Source organism: Rhinolophus hipposideros (genome assembly GCF_964194185.1).
Source record: "Rhinolophus hipposideros genome assembly, chromosome: 3".
Taxonomy (NCBI): domain Eukaryota; kingdom Metazoa; phylum Chordata; class Mammalia; order Chiroptera; family Rhinolophidae; genus Rhinolophus; species Rhinolophus hipposideros.
In genome coordinates this window covers 53,544,048-53,560,064 of record NC_138049.1, presented here as the reverse complement: position 1 = coordinate 53,560,064, position 16,017 = coordinate 53,544,048, and the positions used below count along the sequence as shown (strand labels likewise).

At 31.6% G+C, this 16,017-nt stretch overlaps 1 protein-coding gene across 2 annotated transcripts in view; it reads right to left on the bottom strand.

The window, feature by feature from the left end:
• The window catches only part of ASCC3 (activating signal cointegrator 1 complex subunit 3), a 303,631-nt gene that overhangs the window by 99,557 nt on the left and 188,057 nt on the right, over positions 1–16,017 (bottom strand). The window contains exons 17-24 of one of the 2 annotated variants that reach the window (XM_081040509.1): positions 15,236–15,355; positions 12,493–12,657; positions 10,741–10,827; positions 9,720–9,896; positions 6,135–6,360; positions 4,398–4,552; positions 1,337–1,435; positions 276–444 (exon numbers count right to left, since the gene is read on the bottom strand). In XM_081040509.1, coding sequence (XP_080896635.1) covers positions 276–444; positions 1,337–1,435; positions 4,398–4,552; positions 6,135–6,360; positions 9,720–9,896; positions 10,741–10,827; positions 12,493–12,657; positions 15,236–15,355 — 1,198 coding nt within the window. The remainder of the gene's footprint in view (positions 1–275; positions 445–1,336; positions 1,436–4,397; positions 4,553–6,134; positions 6,361–9,719; positions 9,897–10,740; positions 10,828–12,492; positions 12,658–15,235; positions 15,356–16,017) is intronic. The other variant, XR_013992773.1, reaches the window with a different exon arrangement.

The following is a 16,017-nucleotide window of genomic DNA, read 5'->3' as shown; positions in this document are numbered from 1 at the left end:
CTAAATCTACCCCAATTTGTAGAAAAATGTAAATCACTTGCAAACTTCAGTACTAGAATGGTTACCATAACAAACTACTTTTGATCTGTTAGACAACTGATCATACTAGAGTGTCAAGTGCACTGTTGCTGTAGCCAATGGAAACTGAAATGAACTTGTACTATTATAAGTTGGATTTTGATTCAGAGTCAGACAACTTAAAAGCACAGACTCTCTTTAACATTACCTAAAACAATTACCTAAAATCAATGATTCAAGTTACTCATCAATGTTACCTGTATGGGGAGGATGTCTCTCCGGCAGAATCAGATGTTGAAAGTTGATAATACATACCGCCTCCGCTCCTAACCATCTATCAGACACGGCTCGGATGTAGTATTGGGAAGGCAAAGGCTCAAAAATAGGGATTGTAAATACCAGTAGTTGAGCTTCTTTACTAATGACCTAATGTGATATAAAGATTTTAAAGTGAAAATGGATATTCTAATATCATAAAGGCCTTATTAGTCTACTTATAAGACAATGGTATACAGCAATATGTACTAAAGATAAAGAAAATAGCTTGGATTTCTAATTACTTGATATAACAGAAGGTTAAATTTATACTCAATTCACATTATTTACGTATGCATATCATCAAGGTATTAACAGGTCACCAATTAGACTCATTATCATAATTCCCCAAACTTTATTCATTAAATTATTTAACTGCATGATTTTTACCAGATTAGTTACTCAATATTTTTCTTTAAATTCTATCACTGCCATAAGTGGAAAAACAGAACCACTTGGCATAAATAAAAGGTAACCATGAAGACAAATGCAATGAAAACAAAACATTGATATGAAATTCTACTGATGCCTACCCAAGACTCCCAGCCTGAAGCTTGCTTTCTCTTTGATAAAAAGAGGAATTAGAAGTATCAGAGTTAGACGTGCTAGCATCAAACGGAGAGAATTTAAAAAGCAATGCCCTTTTCACAATGTGATTCAATACTATTAGTACGGTGCTTATGTAACACCTAAAGTTATTACTTCTTATTTAACTTATTTTTTTATTATTTATCCAACCCATTTGACATATTCCACCCCTCCCGAACCCATGCCTTAAACCATGATAAAGATTAAAATGTAATTTCTCAAAATAAGATCACATTTGAATATATTAATACTGTAACATTTAGTTTTCTTTTAAAACCACACAGAAATATTAAAAAAGTAAAACTTTAATGACACTAGAAGTTATAGAGAAATAGGTAAAAGCAAAAATTGTTAGCTTCTATTTTCTCTTTATGATATCAACATAATAAGGATATAGCCATACATATCTATTTACCTGTTTTTTAAGAACTAGAAAATACTCTGAATGATAAATATGATCATTTGTAGGATCTTCTACCCAAATCCACCAGGGTTCTCCTACTGTCCCATGGACCTAGGAAAAAAAACAGTATCCTAATACTATGTATATTGTAACTCAACTATGGTATATTGTTGTCTGCATACCCAGCACCCATTCCTCTCTCTTTTTAATAGCGTTATTGATATACAATTTACATAAAAATTTAAGTTTCAAGTATAAAGTTCAATGGCTTTAACGTATTTATAAAGTTGTGGAACTACCTCCATAATATAATTTTAGAATAATTTCATCACCCCAAAAAGAAACCTTGTACCCATTAGCAGTGACTGTCTATCCTTCGCCATCTTCCCAACTTCCAACCCTTGACAAGCACAGTCTACTTTCTTTCTCTATAGATCTGCCTTCTCTGGACATTTCATATAAATGGACTCATTTAATATATGGTCTTTTGTGACTGGCTTCTTTCACTTACTATAATGTTTTCAAGGTCATTCATATTATAGTATACATCAGTATTTCATTTCTTTTTGTAGACAAATAATATTCCATTGGGTAGATACCATCTTTCATGTATTCATTCCTCTCTTTCTTGTTTTTTTTTTCTTAACAAAGCCCAGTCTTACTTACCATGTTTCCCTGTAAATAAGACTTAGCTGGACAATCAGCTCTAAGGCATCTTTTGGAGCAAAACTTAATGTAAGACTTGGTATTATATTATATTATACAATACTATACTATATTATAAGACCCGGTCTTATAGTAAAATAAGTCTGGGTCTTATATTAATTTTTGCTCTAAAAGACGCATTAGAGCTGATTGTCTGGTTAGGTCTTATTTTCGGGGAAACACGGTAATATAAGACTGGGTCTTATATTAATTTTTGCTCTAAAAGACGCATTAGAGCTGATTGTCTGGTTAGGTCTTATTTTCGGGGAAACACGGTAATATAAGACTGGGTCTTATATTAATTTTTGCTCTAAAAGACGCATTAGAACTGATTGTCCGGCTAGGTCTTATTTTGGGGGAAACATGGAAGTATTCAATCTCTCATGTGACTCTGGGGAAGGTGATCCCATTTCCTGGGAAGATTTTGACTAGCATAAGCTTATGGCATCCCTCTGAAAACAGGTTGTGATAAAGGATAGGTACATGCCCAATACTGGCCCAATCAGACTGAAGAAAAGGTCTTATGGTCCTTGCCCTGGGCTGGTGCAATGAGGTGCTGTTTCTTTCTCTCTTTAAATGTGAACAAAGGGGCATAAAAACATTTGGGAAGTAGGTAACAGCGTCATCAGAGCAAAAGGATAGAAAGCTTCCGGGTCCTGAATGATAGGATTAACAGAAGTCTCAATCATACTGAGCACCTATTCTATCAATAGACTTTTTTGCAAAATATACTTAGCTACTTAAGTCAGTCTGAGACAAGTCAGATTTCTATTGTTGCAGCCAACAGCATTCTAACTAAGAGATTTAACTATAACACCAATTAAGTGCTCTATCTTACTAATGAATTAAACCAAGTTATAGGAGACTTATGGATACTGAGAGAAGAAAACTGTGTAAAAAAATATAAAACTTCTACATTTCAAAAACACTGTATTAAATATAAAACTTGAAATATGAGTTTATGGCCAACTATAATTTTATATTTTATGTAAAGCTTTTTATTTATAGAAATATTAAATACAATTTTATATCATCTAGTTCTTACAAATTCTGTGAGAAATAATAGTTATTATTATTATGTTTACAGATGAGGAAACTGAAGGAATTAAAGGTTAGAACACTTGCAGACCAATGGTAGATTTGGGTTAGGACTATGGTTGGGTAATTTTCAATCATGATATTGAATAAAATTCATTTAAAGATGTGCTAATATCATGTAATGCACAAAGTATTTATTTACACTTAACTAGGCCTTAATGATAATCATGTAAAGTAGACATTGTTTTACTACAATCATTAATTAACTTGTCTTGCCCGACTGGCTTCTTGAAAGAAAGGACTGAGTCTTCTTTGCCTTGTATCTATAATGTTTCCACTACCGGACTCTCTGCACAGTAACTGGTACAAAGACAGACCTTTAAAAATATTGACTGAATAAGAAGAGAATCCAGGGTGGATCTTCATACATATATACATCTAGGTATTGAAGAAAGTATAGAAGAAAAGGTAAAAATGGAGACACGAATGTGACCGGAGCCAAGGAAGGACATCTTCAAGGACTACGTATAGTGCTAAATGTTCAGAGAAGTAAAGAAAGTAACTAAGAAAAAGCCATTTATAATGGCAACCAGTCAGCCTTTGGTGATCACTGAGGTAGTGGTGTCAGCAGGAAAGAAACAGGTACCTAGGAGGAAATGTAGAATACTCTTTCTACAAGTCGAATGTAAAGAAAAGAAGAGAATGATAGTTTGAGAAACATCCGGACTTAAAATGGGCTCTTTCTGTAAGGAGAATCTTGAATTTTTGGTAGGCTGAAATGACAGAATAATTAGAGATGGCAAAAATGAAGATATCATAGAGAAAATGAAAAAAGAGGGGTCCCCCGAACTGCCCCGGGAAAATGGGCTGGATGAGGCTGAGCCGGGAGAAGAGACCACTGGACAGGAAGTCATTGTCATTCAGGACACCGGCTTTTCTGTGAAGATCCTGGCCCCCGGGATTGAGCCCTTCTCCCTGCAGGTGGGATGGGGACCAAGGCCCAAGCCTCTTGGGGAGGACAAGGGTGAAGCCAGCCCTTGAGGTCTCATTTGTTAACATATATTATATCACACGTTTTCCTTGAGGATGAGAGGAAATATTACAACAATGTTTTGAATGAATCATATATATATATGTATATGATAACTGCTTTACGTATATTATCTAATTTAACAACCGCATATATATGTGTCTGCATATATACACACTCACATATATATACACGATGCAAATGTTCTATATGCCTTGAGGACAGATGTAAGAAGCTGTAGTTGAACCTACAGCAGAGACATTTTTGCTGAACATTGAGATAGGTATTTTCCACTTCTACCTGATCATTCCAAGTAAAATCAGCACAGACGCTGAGTGTAACTCGGAGGACGGTCCGTGTGATGGGCTGAATGGATGCTTCCATTGTAACAGAAGGAATCTGATGAACACATTGTTTGACCTTGAGTCCAATATTCACATGATGCAGCATGTGACCTGCAAGGAAAACATCACATTGAAGAAATGTATCCAGTCAGAAAAAAAGCAATATAATCTGACTTGTAAATGGGATTTCAGAGGAGGTGATTTTAGTGCCTGTTTTATGATTTGCTATGTAGAATAGTTGACATTCTTGACCTGGCATGTTTGAATATTTTGTAATAGTTAACTTGAATTAGCAATTCAGAGCTCAGAAAACCAGTATCAAGGTTTCTTCAGCTATTAACAGGGTTCTTAAAATTACTGAGACTTAATAGTGTTTAAACTACTATAAATAGTTCCTCTTTTCTCCTAGTTAGTTTATGACACATTATAAAAATATTTAGTATTTTTTGAAAAGAGTTGTTGTTCTATTCAAGGTCTATTTCAGAACTCTATAACCATGATGGGAAATGCTTTAGTAATAAAACACAACTCATCCATCCATACCCATTTCCAGAAAACATAAAGATAAAACATTACATATAGTCAATCTATATCTAATGCAAAAATTAAGCACTTATACATCTTTTCATAAATGATCAGATTGTCAAATACTGATTATGTATGGGAGTCCCTGGGTGGGGGTGGGGGTCACAAACAGATGTGACTTACGATACACATTTTCTCTAGTCCTAGCAACTAAACAGAAAGATTGTATTTTATAGTATCAATACTTCATGTACGTCTTGGCTCTTCATAATTTTTGTAGCACATTTATGAATAAATCAAAATGTTTTATGTTCACCCAAATCTGTGATCACCCCAAAAGTGATCTTCCTTATGTTGATAAAATATTTACACGTTATTACAATGTGAGTACTCTCAACTTCCATAGTTAATGTCCTTAATTTCTCTCTATTTTTATTGACACTTCCCTTCTGTCTTAGAAGTATTCTTGTTACTACAAGTGAAGTAACTATATCAGCCTCTCTTCATATCTTTGGACCTTTCAGCAGTGATCCTCGCTCTTATTTCTGTTCAGCCTGACTCCCTTCATGTGTAAAGTCTACTCTATTTAGAATCTGAAATATTACCTAATCAATGCATTATATGTTTGTCCAATAAAATGTTATGCTACATGAAAATGTATATAGGAATAATTTTTCAATATTATGTGATAAAAGCAGAAAACCAAATGCTATTTACACACTAATAACAACTGGGTTAAAGATATATATGTATGTGTAATGATGAAATTCATTTAGAAACTCTCTAGATATGTAGAGTTGACATAACGTGGTTTTTTTTTGCTGTAATACTGCTGATATACTTAACAAAAGACTTTGACATGAATCAAATATTAAGAAATCAATTGAGAATAAACCTCATGATTAATTCTCATAATTTATAGCTCAGATTTTATCTGTATAATACTCAACTTAAGGGTGTGACAATCTAAGCATTTTAAATGCTAATTTTTTCAAGTGATTTCATAAAATTTGGTGGGGCTTCTGTTTGAATTTAGATAAATGAAAAAGGAATTCCACAAAAATTTATCCTGAGTAATGTGAAAATTCACAATACTTTACTTTTACATCTGGTAAAATATTTTATGTGCACAGAACAATACATTAAAACATTTTTGCTTCCTTCTTACCTATTTCATCTTTCCTCATGTCTTTCAGTTTATCCACAGTAAGATTTTTTTCTTCTAATCTTGTCAGAATGTGTGGTGGTAAGACTGAAAACTGTCTCAAAGGGCTAGCCCAACCCCACAGCCTCTTGTCGATGACTTTACTAAGATTCAGGAGCTTGTAGGTCATGGCGGGCCAACGTTTCCTCAAAGCAATTTCAAAAAGAGCACGGACAATTCTAGCTGCATTCTGAAGAATAAAAAGTGGGGACTGACGCTTAGGTAACATGTACTTTTAAATCTGTCAATAACTTTATTATTCAGTTTCAAAAAAAGTCTGTCCAGCTGCATCCTTTAATTGTGGCAACATTTATTTTTATATGACCCTAATTATCTTTATTATTTTTACACAAGAATAATTACTTCCTTTATGTGGACATTATCGTGTTTAACTTTCAAAGAGTAGCCTTATTTCTAAGTTCTAAAAAAGCTCCTCTCTACACCCCATAACTAGGAAGGAAGTAAGAAGAGACAAAAGGCATGCAAAGTGTTTAGGCCATCTCGACGCCATCTCGAATATAAAAGCTTAGTATAGTGAAATGATTAAGTTTATAAGGCTATTTAGGGAAATAAGGAAGACTCTGGAATCCAGTCAGGGAGCAAAATTAGTGTGAGAGGGTGACAAAGGAAATACTGATGAGTGCAGTTACCCATATTAATGGCTTCCTATTAACTAAGCAATATGTTAACTGCTTTACGTATATTACCTAATTTAACAATTGCATTTGATTGGTTCTGATATTATAACTTTATAGATGAAGATACTGAACCTTGGTGAGTTTAATAATTTCACCAAGGTCACACAGATACTTGGTGTCAGAGTATCTATTCAAAGCCAGGTCTAAACAATTCCAAACTTAATTCCAAGATTTGAAATTCAGTGGTCTGAGAATAACTTCATTAATAGACATATAGAAAGTTACAATGACTGAGACTTTTTTTATACCTTTGCAGTTAGTCTGCATTTGTTTTGGCTCCTTCCCTCTATCATTAACTTCCCAGATTGTTTTATTCCAGATTGGTTTTAAAATCATGCACTTGGAGACATAATATCTAATGATATCTGTATTTGAAAATGAAGAATTTTTAGTCTGGTCAAAATTATAGCAGATGATTTGACGTGAAAATCTGAAATTATGATCATAAGAGGTATGGACTTCAGTTTTATTTTATATGAAATGTGTACCTGTCTTTTGACAAATTGACATTGTGTTGCATTAGTAGAAATTTAAGAACAAAAATGTATTTAGAAGTATGAAGACAGTTCTGATACCCATTAATAATGACAGGATGGCTGTTATTAGACCCAGATAGTGATAAATAAAGTGAACATTTTGATTATTATGTGTATCAAATAGGTCTTCCTACATCATTCCCATTTGATTTTGTAAAAAACTGCCTGGTTTATTTTCCCAACTGGGTTTGAATGTATATAATTTATACTTGTTCCCCAAAAATAAGACCTAGCCAGACAATCAGCTGTAATGCATCTTTTGGAGCAAAAATTAACATAAGACCGCGTCTTATTTTACTATAAGGCCCGGTCTTATATAATATATAATATAATATAATATAATATAATATAATATAATATATATTATAATATAATAATATATAATGCCAGGTCTACATAAGACTAGGTCTTATGTAATGTAACGTAATACAATATAATACCGGGTCTTATATTAATTTTTGCTCCAACAGATGCATTAGAGCTGACTGTCTGGCTAGGTCTTATTTTGGGGGAAATATGGTATATTTCAGAATCTACAGTTTTCCCTTAAAGCTAAAAGGAATGGAAGGAGAAATCCCATGTGACAAGATATAAACAAGATATTTTATCTGGAATGATACAAATTGAGTGGGAATAATGATCAAAATCTCTGACATGTACAGTTTAGAGAAGCTAAATATAGGCTCTTTTATAAAATCGTAGGCTACTTGAGCCAAAGATTTATTTTAGAGGCTGATAGAACAAAGTTTCAGAAATATAGAAGGGAGTGCCATTGCACAGAGCCTGTAGAACTACTGATGGCTAAAACTTAAAATATAAATAAACTCAACAACAATTTATCTAATGCAGTCAATGATGATAAACCTATAATAGGTATTTGAGAAAAATCAGGGATGCTTTGAGATATAACCTTAATGTTCTGAGATTGACTTTCTAGGCACCAATCATGAAGAAACCATAACTTTTATTGTAAAGTAATTCGTTATCAGTCTCTGATAAGTATCTTCATAATCTTGAATCAAGCAGAAATGTGGCCAGATTATTCATCCACAACCCAGTAAAGCTTTACATTTTAGTTAAATCACTATTTCAATATGAAATCATTAGAAAATATAAAATTACAATATTATATTACTTTTCAGGAAAATATATAAACAAAGTAAGTCAAAACAATGAATCCTATAGAAGGTTTAGGTTTAGAGAATATGTATAAATTTTCTATGGCAGAAAAATGTTATACAAGATGCCAAAAAACAAAAAGTATTCATCACATCCAGATTTACTTTGTATAGCATATGAAATTATCACCTGGTTTCTTGGTTACTTTAAGTTACTACATTCATTCAAATTGTTTACCAACATATCTTGGTTCATGTTTGTAAATATTTCATGTTTATAGTTCTATCAAAGCACTCCTGAGTATTCATGGCTGTTTATAATAATCTAACACAAACATACTTTTTTTTATAATGTCTTAGAATAAAGTTACAAACATAAGATACATACTACAATAGTTTCTATATTTAAAATAAGATTAAGGTGTTATTTCTCCTTAACTTAGACGATACATTATTCAAAAAAAAAAAAAGTATTCTTTTAAGGTAAAGAATATTTTTAAGAAATGATGTCTGTAAAGGAAACTTCTCATTTGAAAGGTAAATATTGCAAAACATAATCTATTTTACTTCACCTGGAGGCTTGAATATAAACACATAAATATTACAACATTTTATTTATGGTATTTTAAAAAACTTATACATTTAACAAGCTGCGATTTAGGAAGTAATTTTCTTTAAGTCCTCAATTTTTAAGCATTAACATCAGGGAAGAGAAATTTTTTTTTTGTTTAAATCAGAGACTTGTACTGAATCTATTGTCTGAGGTTATTTATAAATCGTTATTTAATGGTAAAAAAAATTGTTTATATTTCTAACGTGGGGAAAACTACAATGGTTTCACAATCTTTTTTCTCCGCTTGAAATATTCTTGTTTTATTGCCCTTTATAAGTAAAAGAAATGAACTTTATCATTCAAAGCAAAAGAAAAATCAGATATTGATATTTATAAACTCTAAAATAAAAACAATAGCAGTATTAAAAAGAGCCATGCTAAACACCAAATCCCACTCCCATTTCTGATGTAATAACATAGATGGCATAAAAGTTGTCCAAATTAAACAGAACTAGTTCTAAGATAAAATAGTAACTTGGTAGCATGTCATAATGCAATATATTCACAGTATAGCATGAATTTATTCCTGCATCTCTAAAAGTAAACAAGGAAGAAAAAAAATGGGAAGGGATTAATAGTCGTACCTGTGCAACATATGCAGAATCTGATATAAGGGAGAAACTGTCCAACTCTCCTCGGCTGATATAAGTTTGAAGTAGGATATTTATTTTCCCATAATTGTTCTCTACACCTCCAGGAGCTGAGAGTTCACAGAAATTATTTAATAAGGCATCTAATTCCTCTATTTCCTCTTCTCTGACCTGGAAGAAGCAATGTTTTCACAGATTATTTGGGTTGATTCACTGACACTTTTATATTAAAATTAAACCACATTGAATGCTTTTAAAAGGTTTCCATTTGATTTTTTTTCCATTTTCCTTTTGTATACTAAAATAATTTTTTTTCACAGGTAGCTAATAACATAGAATAAGAAACTATAGTGAGGATGGTATAATTACATTTCATTATTCATCACCAATATTAAAGTTGCCATTGACATATCAAAATTTGATATGCCTCAAAAATTAAATCTTCTGACCTCACCATCTTTCAATTGATGAGATTTCATTTTTTATTTGACCAGAGTAAAACCTCTGCCCAAATGGATTAGGGCAAACTTGAATTATCTTCAGATGCATTCATTACAGTCATATATTTTTATATGGGATAACACATTCATAGCTTAAATCTGTGAAGTACTATGATTCAAAGTATTAAAGTTTTCACTGTTAATAAGATTAAATTATAATATGGGTACAAAAAATTCATATGTAAGTTTGAATCACGAATGTCCTTCACATTTTCTTTAGTGAAGCTTACATTGCAAATAAACAAAAATCTATACACTATATTCTCCGATAGTTTCATTATTGCAGAATCTACTTAAATTACATTTGATTTGCAGTAGAGAGAATAGTTATGTCAGGCATCATAATCTAGGATAGTGGACATTGTTGATAAATGGAAGAGCATTTTCTAGTATTCCAGATGTGACGTGCCATACAGCTTATATTATATCAAGAACAACAATTACTTATAAGCTTTTATAAATGAGTGAATGCATATATGTTACATGTGTTTGATTCAAGCTTTAAATAATCTTACCTTGATTTGATCAAATTCTTCAGCTTTGGAGACTATAGCAAGGATATCACTTTCTGTTTTGTGAGCATCAAAGAGTTCATTGAAGGTCTATCGAAGTAAGTGTTATATTTGATTAAAACAGGTCCAGTAAAATATTTTAAATTAAAAACGTGACTATAAATCACATATTCTCAAAGAACATTTGAACCCCAGACAATGCAGAGTTATGATGTCTGTGGCATACTATTCCAAATTATTGCTTTATACATCATCAAATTCATCAAGGACAAAAAAAATATTCCTAAAACATAATTAGCTAGAGGATCTTAAGAAACAAAAAGAGCAATAAAATCAATTAATGAAACCTACGTTAGATATGTAAAACCATGTTCAGCATAACATTACAGTGTTGGCTCATTTTCAGCATGGGGATATGGATATCTGTACCACTCACTAAATTTAAGAGGACTATATAGCATATATAATTCAGAGAGGAATAACTAAAAATATTTAACCTAAAAATTCTGGTGAAGATACCAAAATATTACTAGTGAGGGAATATAGAAATTCAGAAAACTGGGAAGAAAACAATCAACAAACGCCCATACAAATAAAAACAAAGCTGAAGAAAGTCCACAGTTCCTTAAAGACAGCTGCAAACAGGCCTTAAGAAGTAGTTTGGCACCAACACATGACCAGGTAGACAAATGAGAAAAAAGGGTTACTCAGTGGACAAAATGAGTGGACGTGAATAGGTGATGAAAGCAGTAGAGTGTACAGAAAATGTTTTCGGTTGAGGAACCAACATATCACAGTTTTGAGAGAATGTATGTTAAAAGGCTTTGAAGAAACCTGAAGTGCTATACAAATATAAAGTTTGAGAAAAGATGGGGAAAAGCTAGTAGGCACATGAAAATGTTTCTGAAACCTATACACATAAGCACATGTTAAATTAAGTACAAAACTTAGGTTTCATATAGGGCTAGGTGTTCATATGTCTGAAGATATTTCACTTTATGATTTTTATTACTTTTCCATTTTAAAGACAATTTTAAGTACAAAACTTAAAATGAATATAAGAAAAAAATTCAAACTTTCTCTCTATAAGAATATAGAGTGAAAATTCACCTTAACTCATCACCTTCTCTTCAAACTTAAGTCTTCCTCACAGGTAATCACTGTTAAGTTTTCCCATGTATTAATATATATATGCACATACATATACATTAAATACACATGAAGACATGCATGTACTCTTTAAAATGTAAGTATTATAGTGATACCTAGTCTTATATAAGACTGTTAAAAGGCAACAAGCAAGGCTATAATTACGTAGTCAAAATTTCCTTCGAAAATCTCTTAAATTGCCCAAATGGTACAGCTAGGTTGATAATTTTATTAGTTTTTCTAAGTCTTCTTTGGTCAGTGTTTACCAATTACTTGCAATTAACTTTTCAACTTTTTCTTCAATAATATTATTAAGTTATCACTTCCCACTTAAAATCATTCAGGCATTCATTCCATAGGTTCCACCAACATGCTCAACTGTTTAGGCTTGAGAGTGAACAGATGGCAAGAAGGTCCTTAAAATTCAAAGTGTTATTTTTTTTCTTGTCTTTACTGAGTATATGTTATTGAATTCATAGAAGACAAAAGCATTTTGTTCTATTAGTAGCTTTTGTTATTTTGCATTAATGCTATGTGTTGATATCTACAAAGTATTTGCATCTAATAGCAAACATATGATTGTATTTGTCCCACTCAGTATAATACCTCAACGGTGCTATATTTAATATAGTAGTGGCTGGCGGTTCTACCCAAATCGGTTGAGGAAAAATATCCAGTTCGCTCCTCAAAACGAATCATCCTAGCTTTGTCTAGTTTTCGTCCAACTTCAATGACCAACTGTTCTCGATGCTTTGCTAATGTCGGGTCAATCTATAAAGAAAAAATATAAACATTTAATTGTTTCTTTTAGGTAGTCATCCTATTTCTTTAGAGAGTCATCTATACCTATTTGTGAAAATTAAAATTTTTGTTGATGTTTTAATTCAAACAATTTTTAACAAAGTATATTTTTATAAATTTAGGACATAAATAGAAAATATTTCATTCCCCTAAATAAACCAAATAAACCCAAATTTACTTGGTTTGAATGGAATGAAGCTATAAAATTCATTAAAATCATCAATCCGTATGTTATCTTCAGACAGTAATATTTTGGAATCTGAAATTCTTATGTGGTCTTATTATCTTTATGATTATAAAGATCAGAAACCAGCTATAAGAAAAATATCATTGTCTTCTCCCTCACACACTAAAATAAATAGGGATTTAAAAATATCGAACTGTATTCTTACTTTATCTGTATTCGGAGAAATGACAGTGAGGGTGCTTTCCTCTGTCAAAGTTAAAAATATACAAAAAAAATATGCAAAGTTATCCTTTCAAAAATATGGTTGTAGTGTTCTAGCAGTTTTCATCACTCATGGTGGGAAAACCGATTTTCTTAGCAATAATAATAGTAATAATAATAATAATAATAATAATAATAATAGTAATGGTAATAATAGCAGCAAAGAGTAAAATAATATGCTAATGAATTTTTGAATAGTTTTGAAACTACTGTATTACAGTCTTTTCTAAGAAGAAAGAACATTTATTAAGTTTTCTTGTTACTATAATGTGCGTGTGTGAATATATGTATACGCATACACACACACGCACACATGCCAGATCCTAAAGATCATTCTCTGATCAATAAAATGGAATACGACCATTAAAGAGAAGGGGGGAGTGGTATATAGCTCAAATAACTTTAAAAATCAGAAAAATGAAGCAAAGGAAAAAATCAGCTGCAGGGAAGTATGACAGAGTCAAGAATCATATTAACAAACACAAAAAGTCTTAATTATTTGCTACAAGTGATAAACTGTGTATGTCAGGTTCATCTTATGGAAACATTTTATTAATCACATGTTACTAAACCATTAAAAATATGTTAAACTGCATGACCTGTATTGATTCACAAGAGTATAGTAGTTGCAAATTCATATTGAGTAGTAAAATGAAAACACGTAAGTTATAAAAAAACAAACAGGAAGGTAAAATTCTCTGAACTGTGAAGGTAGTAAAACTACACATCTCAGAATAAAAAAATTCACTTTCTTTATTCTAGAAAATTATAGAAAAATGACTTCTGATATTAACCTAGTACTTAAAACATCAATTGATGCGTTTATCTTGCTCCGAGAATTGAGATGGCTTAGCCCATAAGAATACATGTTGTGTCTCGTTTTCTTTTACCCCTTCAGTGTATTTTCATAGTGCCATTAACCATTTTCACAAATTCGTATTTGTGATGAGAACAGCTACTGCCATACTCCTTAAAACTTTTAAGGTTACAGGTTATAATGCACCTAGATTTTATAATGGACAACAACTTGGCTATAAAAGAAAATGTCCATTTGAGGAATAGGACATATTTTAACTGAGAAAAAAGGTAGTTAAACCCCAATTACAGTAAGCCTAAGTATAAAAACATAATGATTTCAGATTAATAGCTTCAGAACTAGTTGTTGTTGCTGTTTTTCTTATATTTTTTCCCTCTTAAGTCTTACGTTTCAATTTCCCCATGTTCAAATCTGCTGTATAGGAAAAGGAAAAAGGAAGAAAAACAAGATTGGCAACTGCTTTGGTACCACAACAGAATATAAATGAAAACTAAGTTATCAGTTAACGCAGGAAAACTACAATTCTAAGTTAAATTCAGCTTCCTTGTTAATTTCGACTTAACACTAGTGAATATCCATTTGATGGTGAAATAATGTTTTCATTAGACAACAACAGGGTTCTTTCTGTAATTAGGAAGTGTTTACAGTGTAAAAAGCAGAGTTCTAAAGAAAAGACAAGATCTCACAGAATCTGTAAGCCATGTGGCACACAAGTGTAGCGCTCATAAAAAGAGCTCCTACTACATGTATCTGATCTCAGTCTATGTGCACAGTGGACCTATCCCAGCCGCCAAACTGTTAAGATAATAACTCATTAATTCCACCTTTTAATTTAGAAATAAGGGTTTAGAGGGACTTGATAAGAAGAATAGATTGCATATAACATTAGCCTATTATTACAGGTGGTCTTTAAGTTTCTTCGTGTCAGGAGTATTCCAAAAACTCAATTTACCTTGGTTAAAAAAAGAAAAAAAGCACAGCAAAGTATTAGTATTCAATGGAAATAACAAATTGTATGTGAATAATAAATTGATAATAATATAAAGATGAAGTTATTAGTATCAGTGGGAAAAGAGATATTATAAATAAAGTGAAATAAATAGGGGGCAAATTTAATTTTCCTCAGTATTTTCTAAAAAAGATTACAGCTCTTTGTTTTTCTTCCAGATACCTAACTCTTTTCAGATGAGGCAGAAGTAGCAAATATTTATCCTCATAGCATGAAAGGATTACAGAACCAAAAAGAAGGTTTGATTTTCTTTTTTTATAAATGAGTTTTCTACCTGATAAGCCTTGTGACTGATGCCATATACTAATGGATTTGCTCTCATCCGTACATAAAGATAAGTGTAACTTATCCACTTCACTGCTTCTTCCACATTAGTAACTGTTCCCAGAGCAATCTGCAAGTCAAAAATATAACCAAAATTAAACTAATGCAGTCAAGTTGAATATAAACATACATCAAAGATCATTTTTTCAAAAGTTAAGTTTTTAAAACACATCATTACGCCGTATTTAAAAGAAGGCAAGCACGATTATTGGACACGCACTTCTCCAATTAATTAAAAAATCAGTCCTGCCTCATTTAATTGGGAACAGTACATTAGAAATGCTATCTTCCCAAACTAAACTTACTAAAGATTATGGCATTTGATTAGTTTTCCCTAAATTGAGTTTAATCTATATAACAGTAGCAACATTTTTGGTATTTATTTTTCTTCATCTTGTTTCATTTTTCTTTTGATTTGATTTTATGTGCTCACATTACTGAAAATTGAAAATGTAAGTGCACCACAATCAAAATATAATATTGCCAATTCTATCCCTCTTTATTGTGATTCTGTGTACTGTCATTACCAAAACAACAGAGGATGTAACATTAGTTTTTACCTCTAAAAATGGCAAGTACAAATATACAACATGAATAGAATGGAAAATGCCATCATTTCTGCACAATAACAAAGCATATTTTATTGAGATTTTTATATATTAATAATACATACACTTTTAAAAAATCATACAGGAACGGGGAATGGTTTTAACTTTTTATTGGTACTTAAAA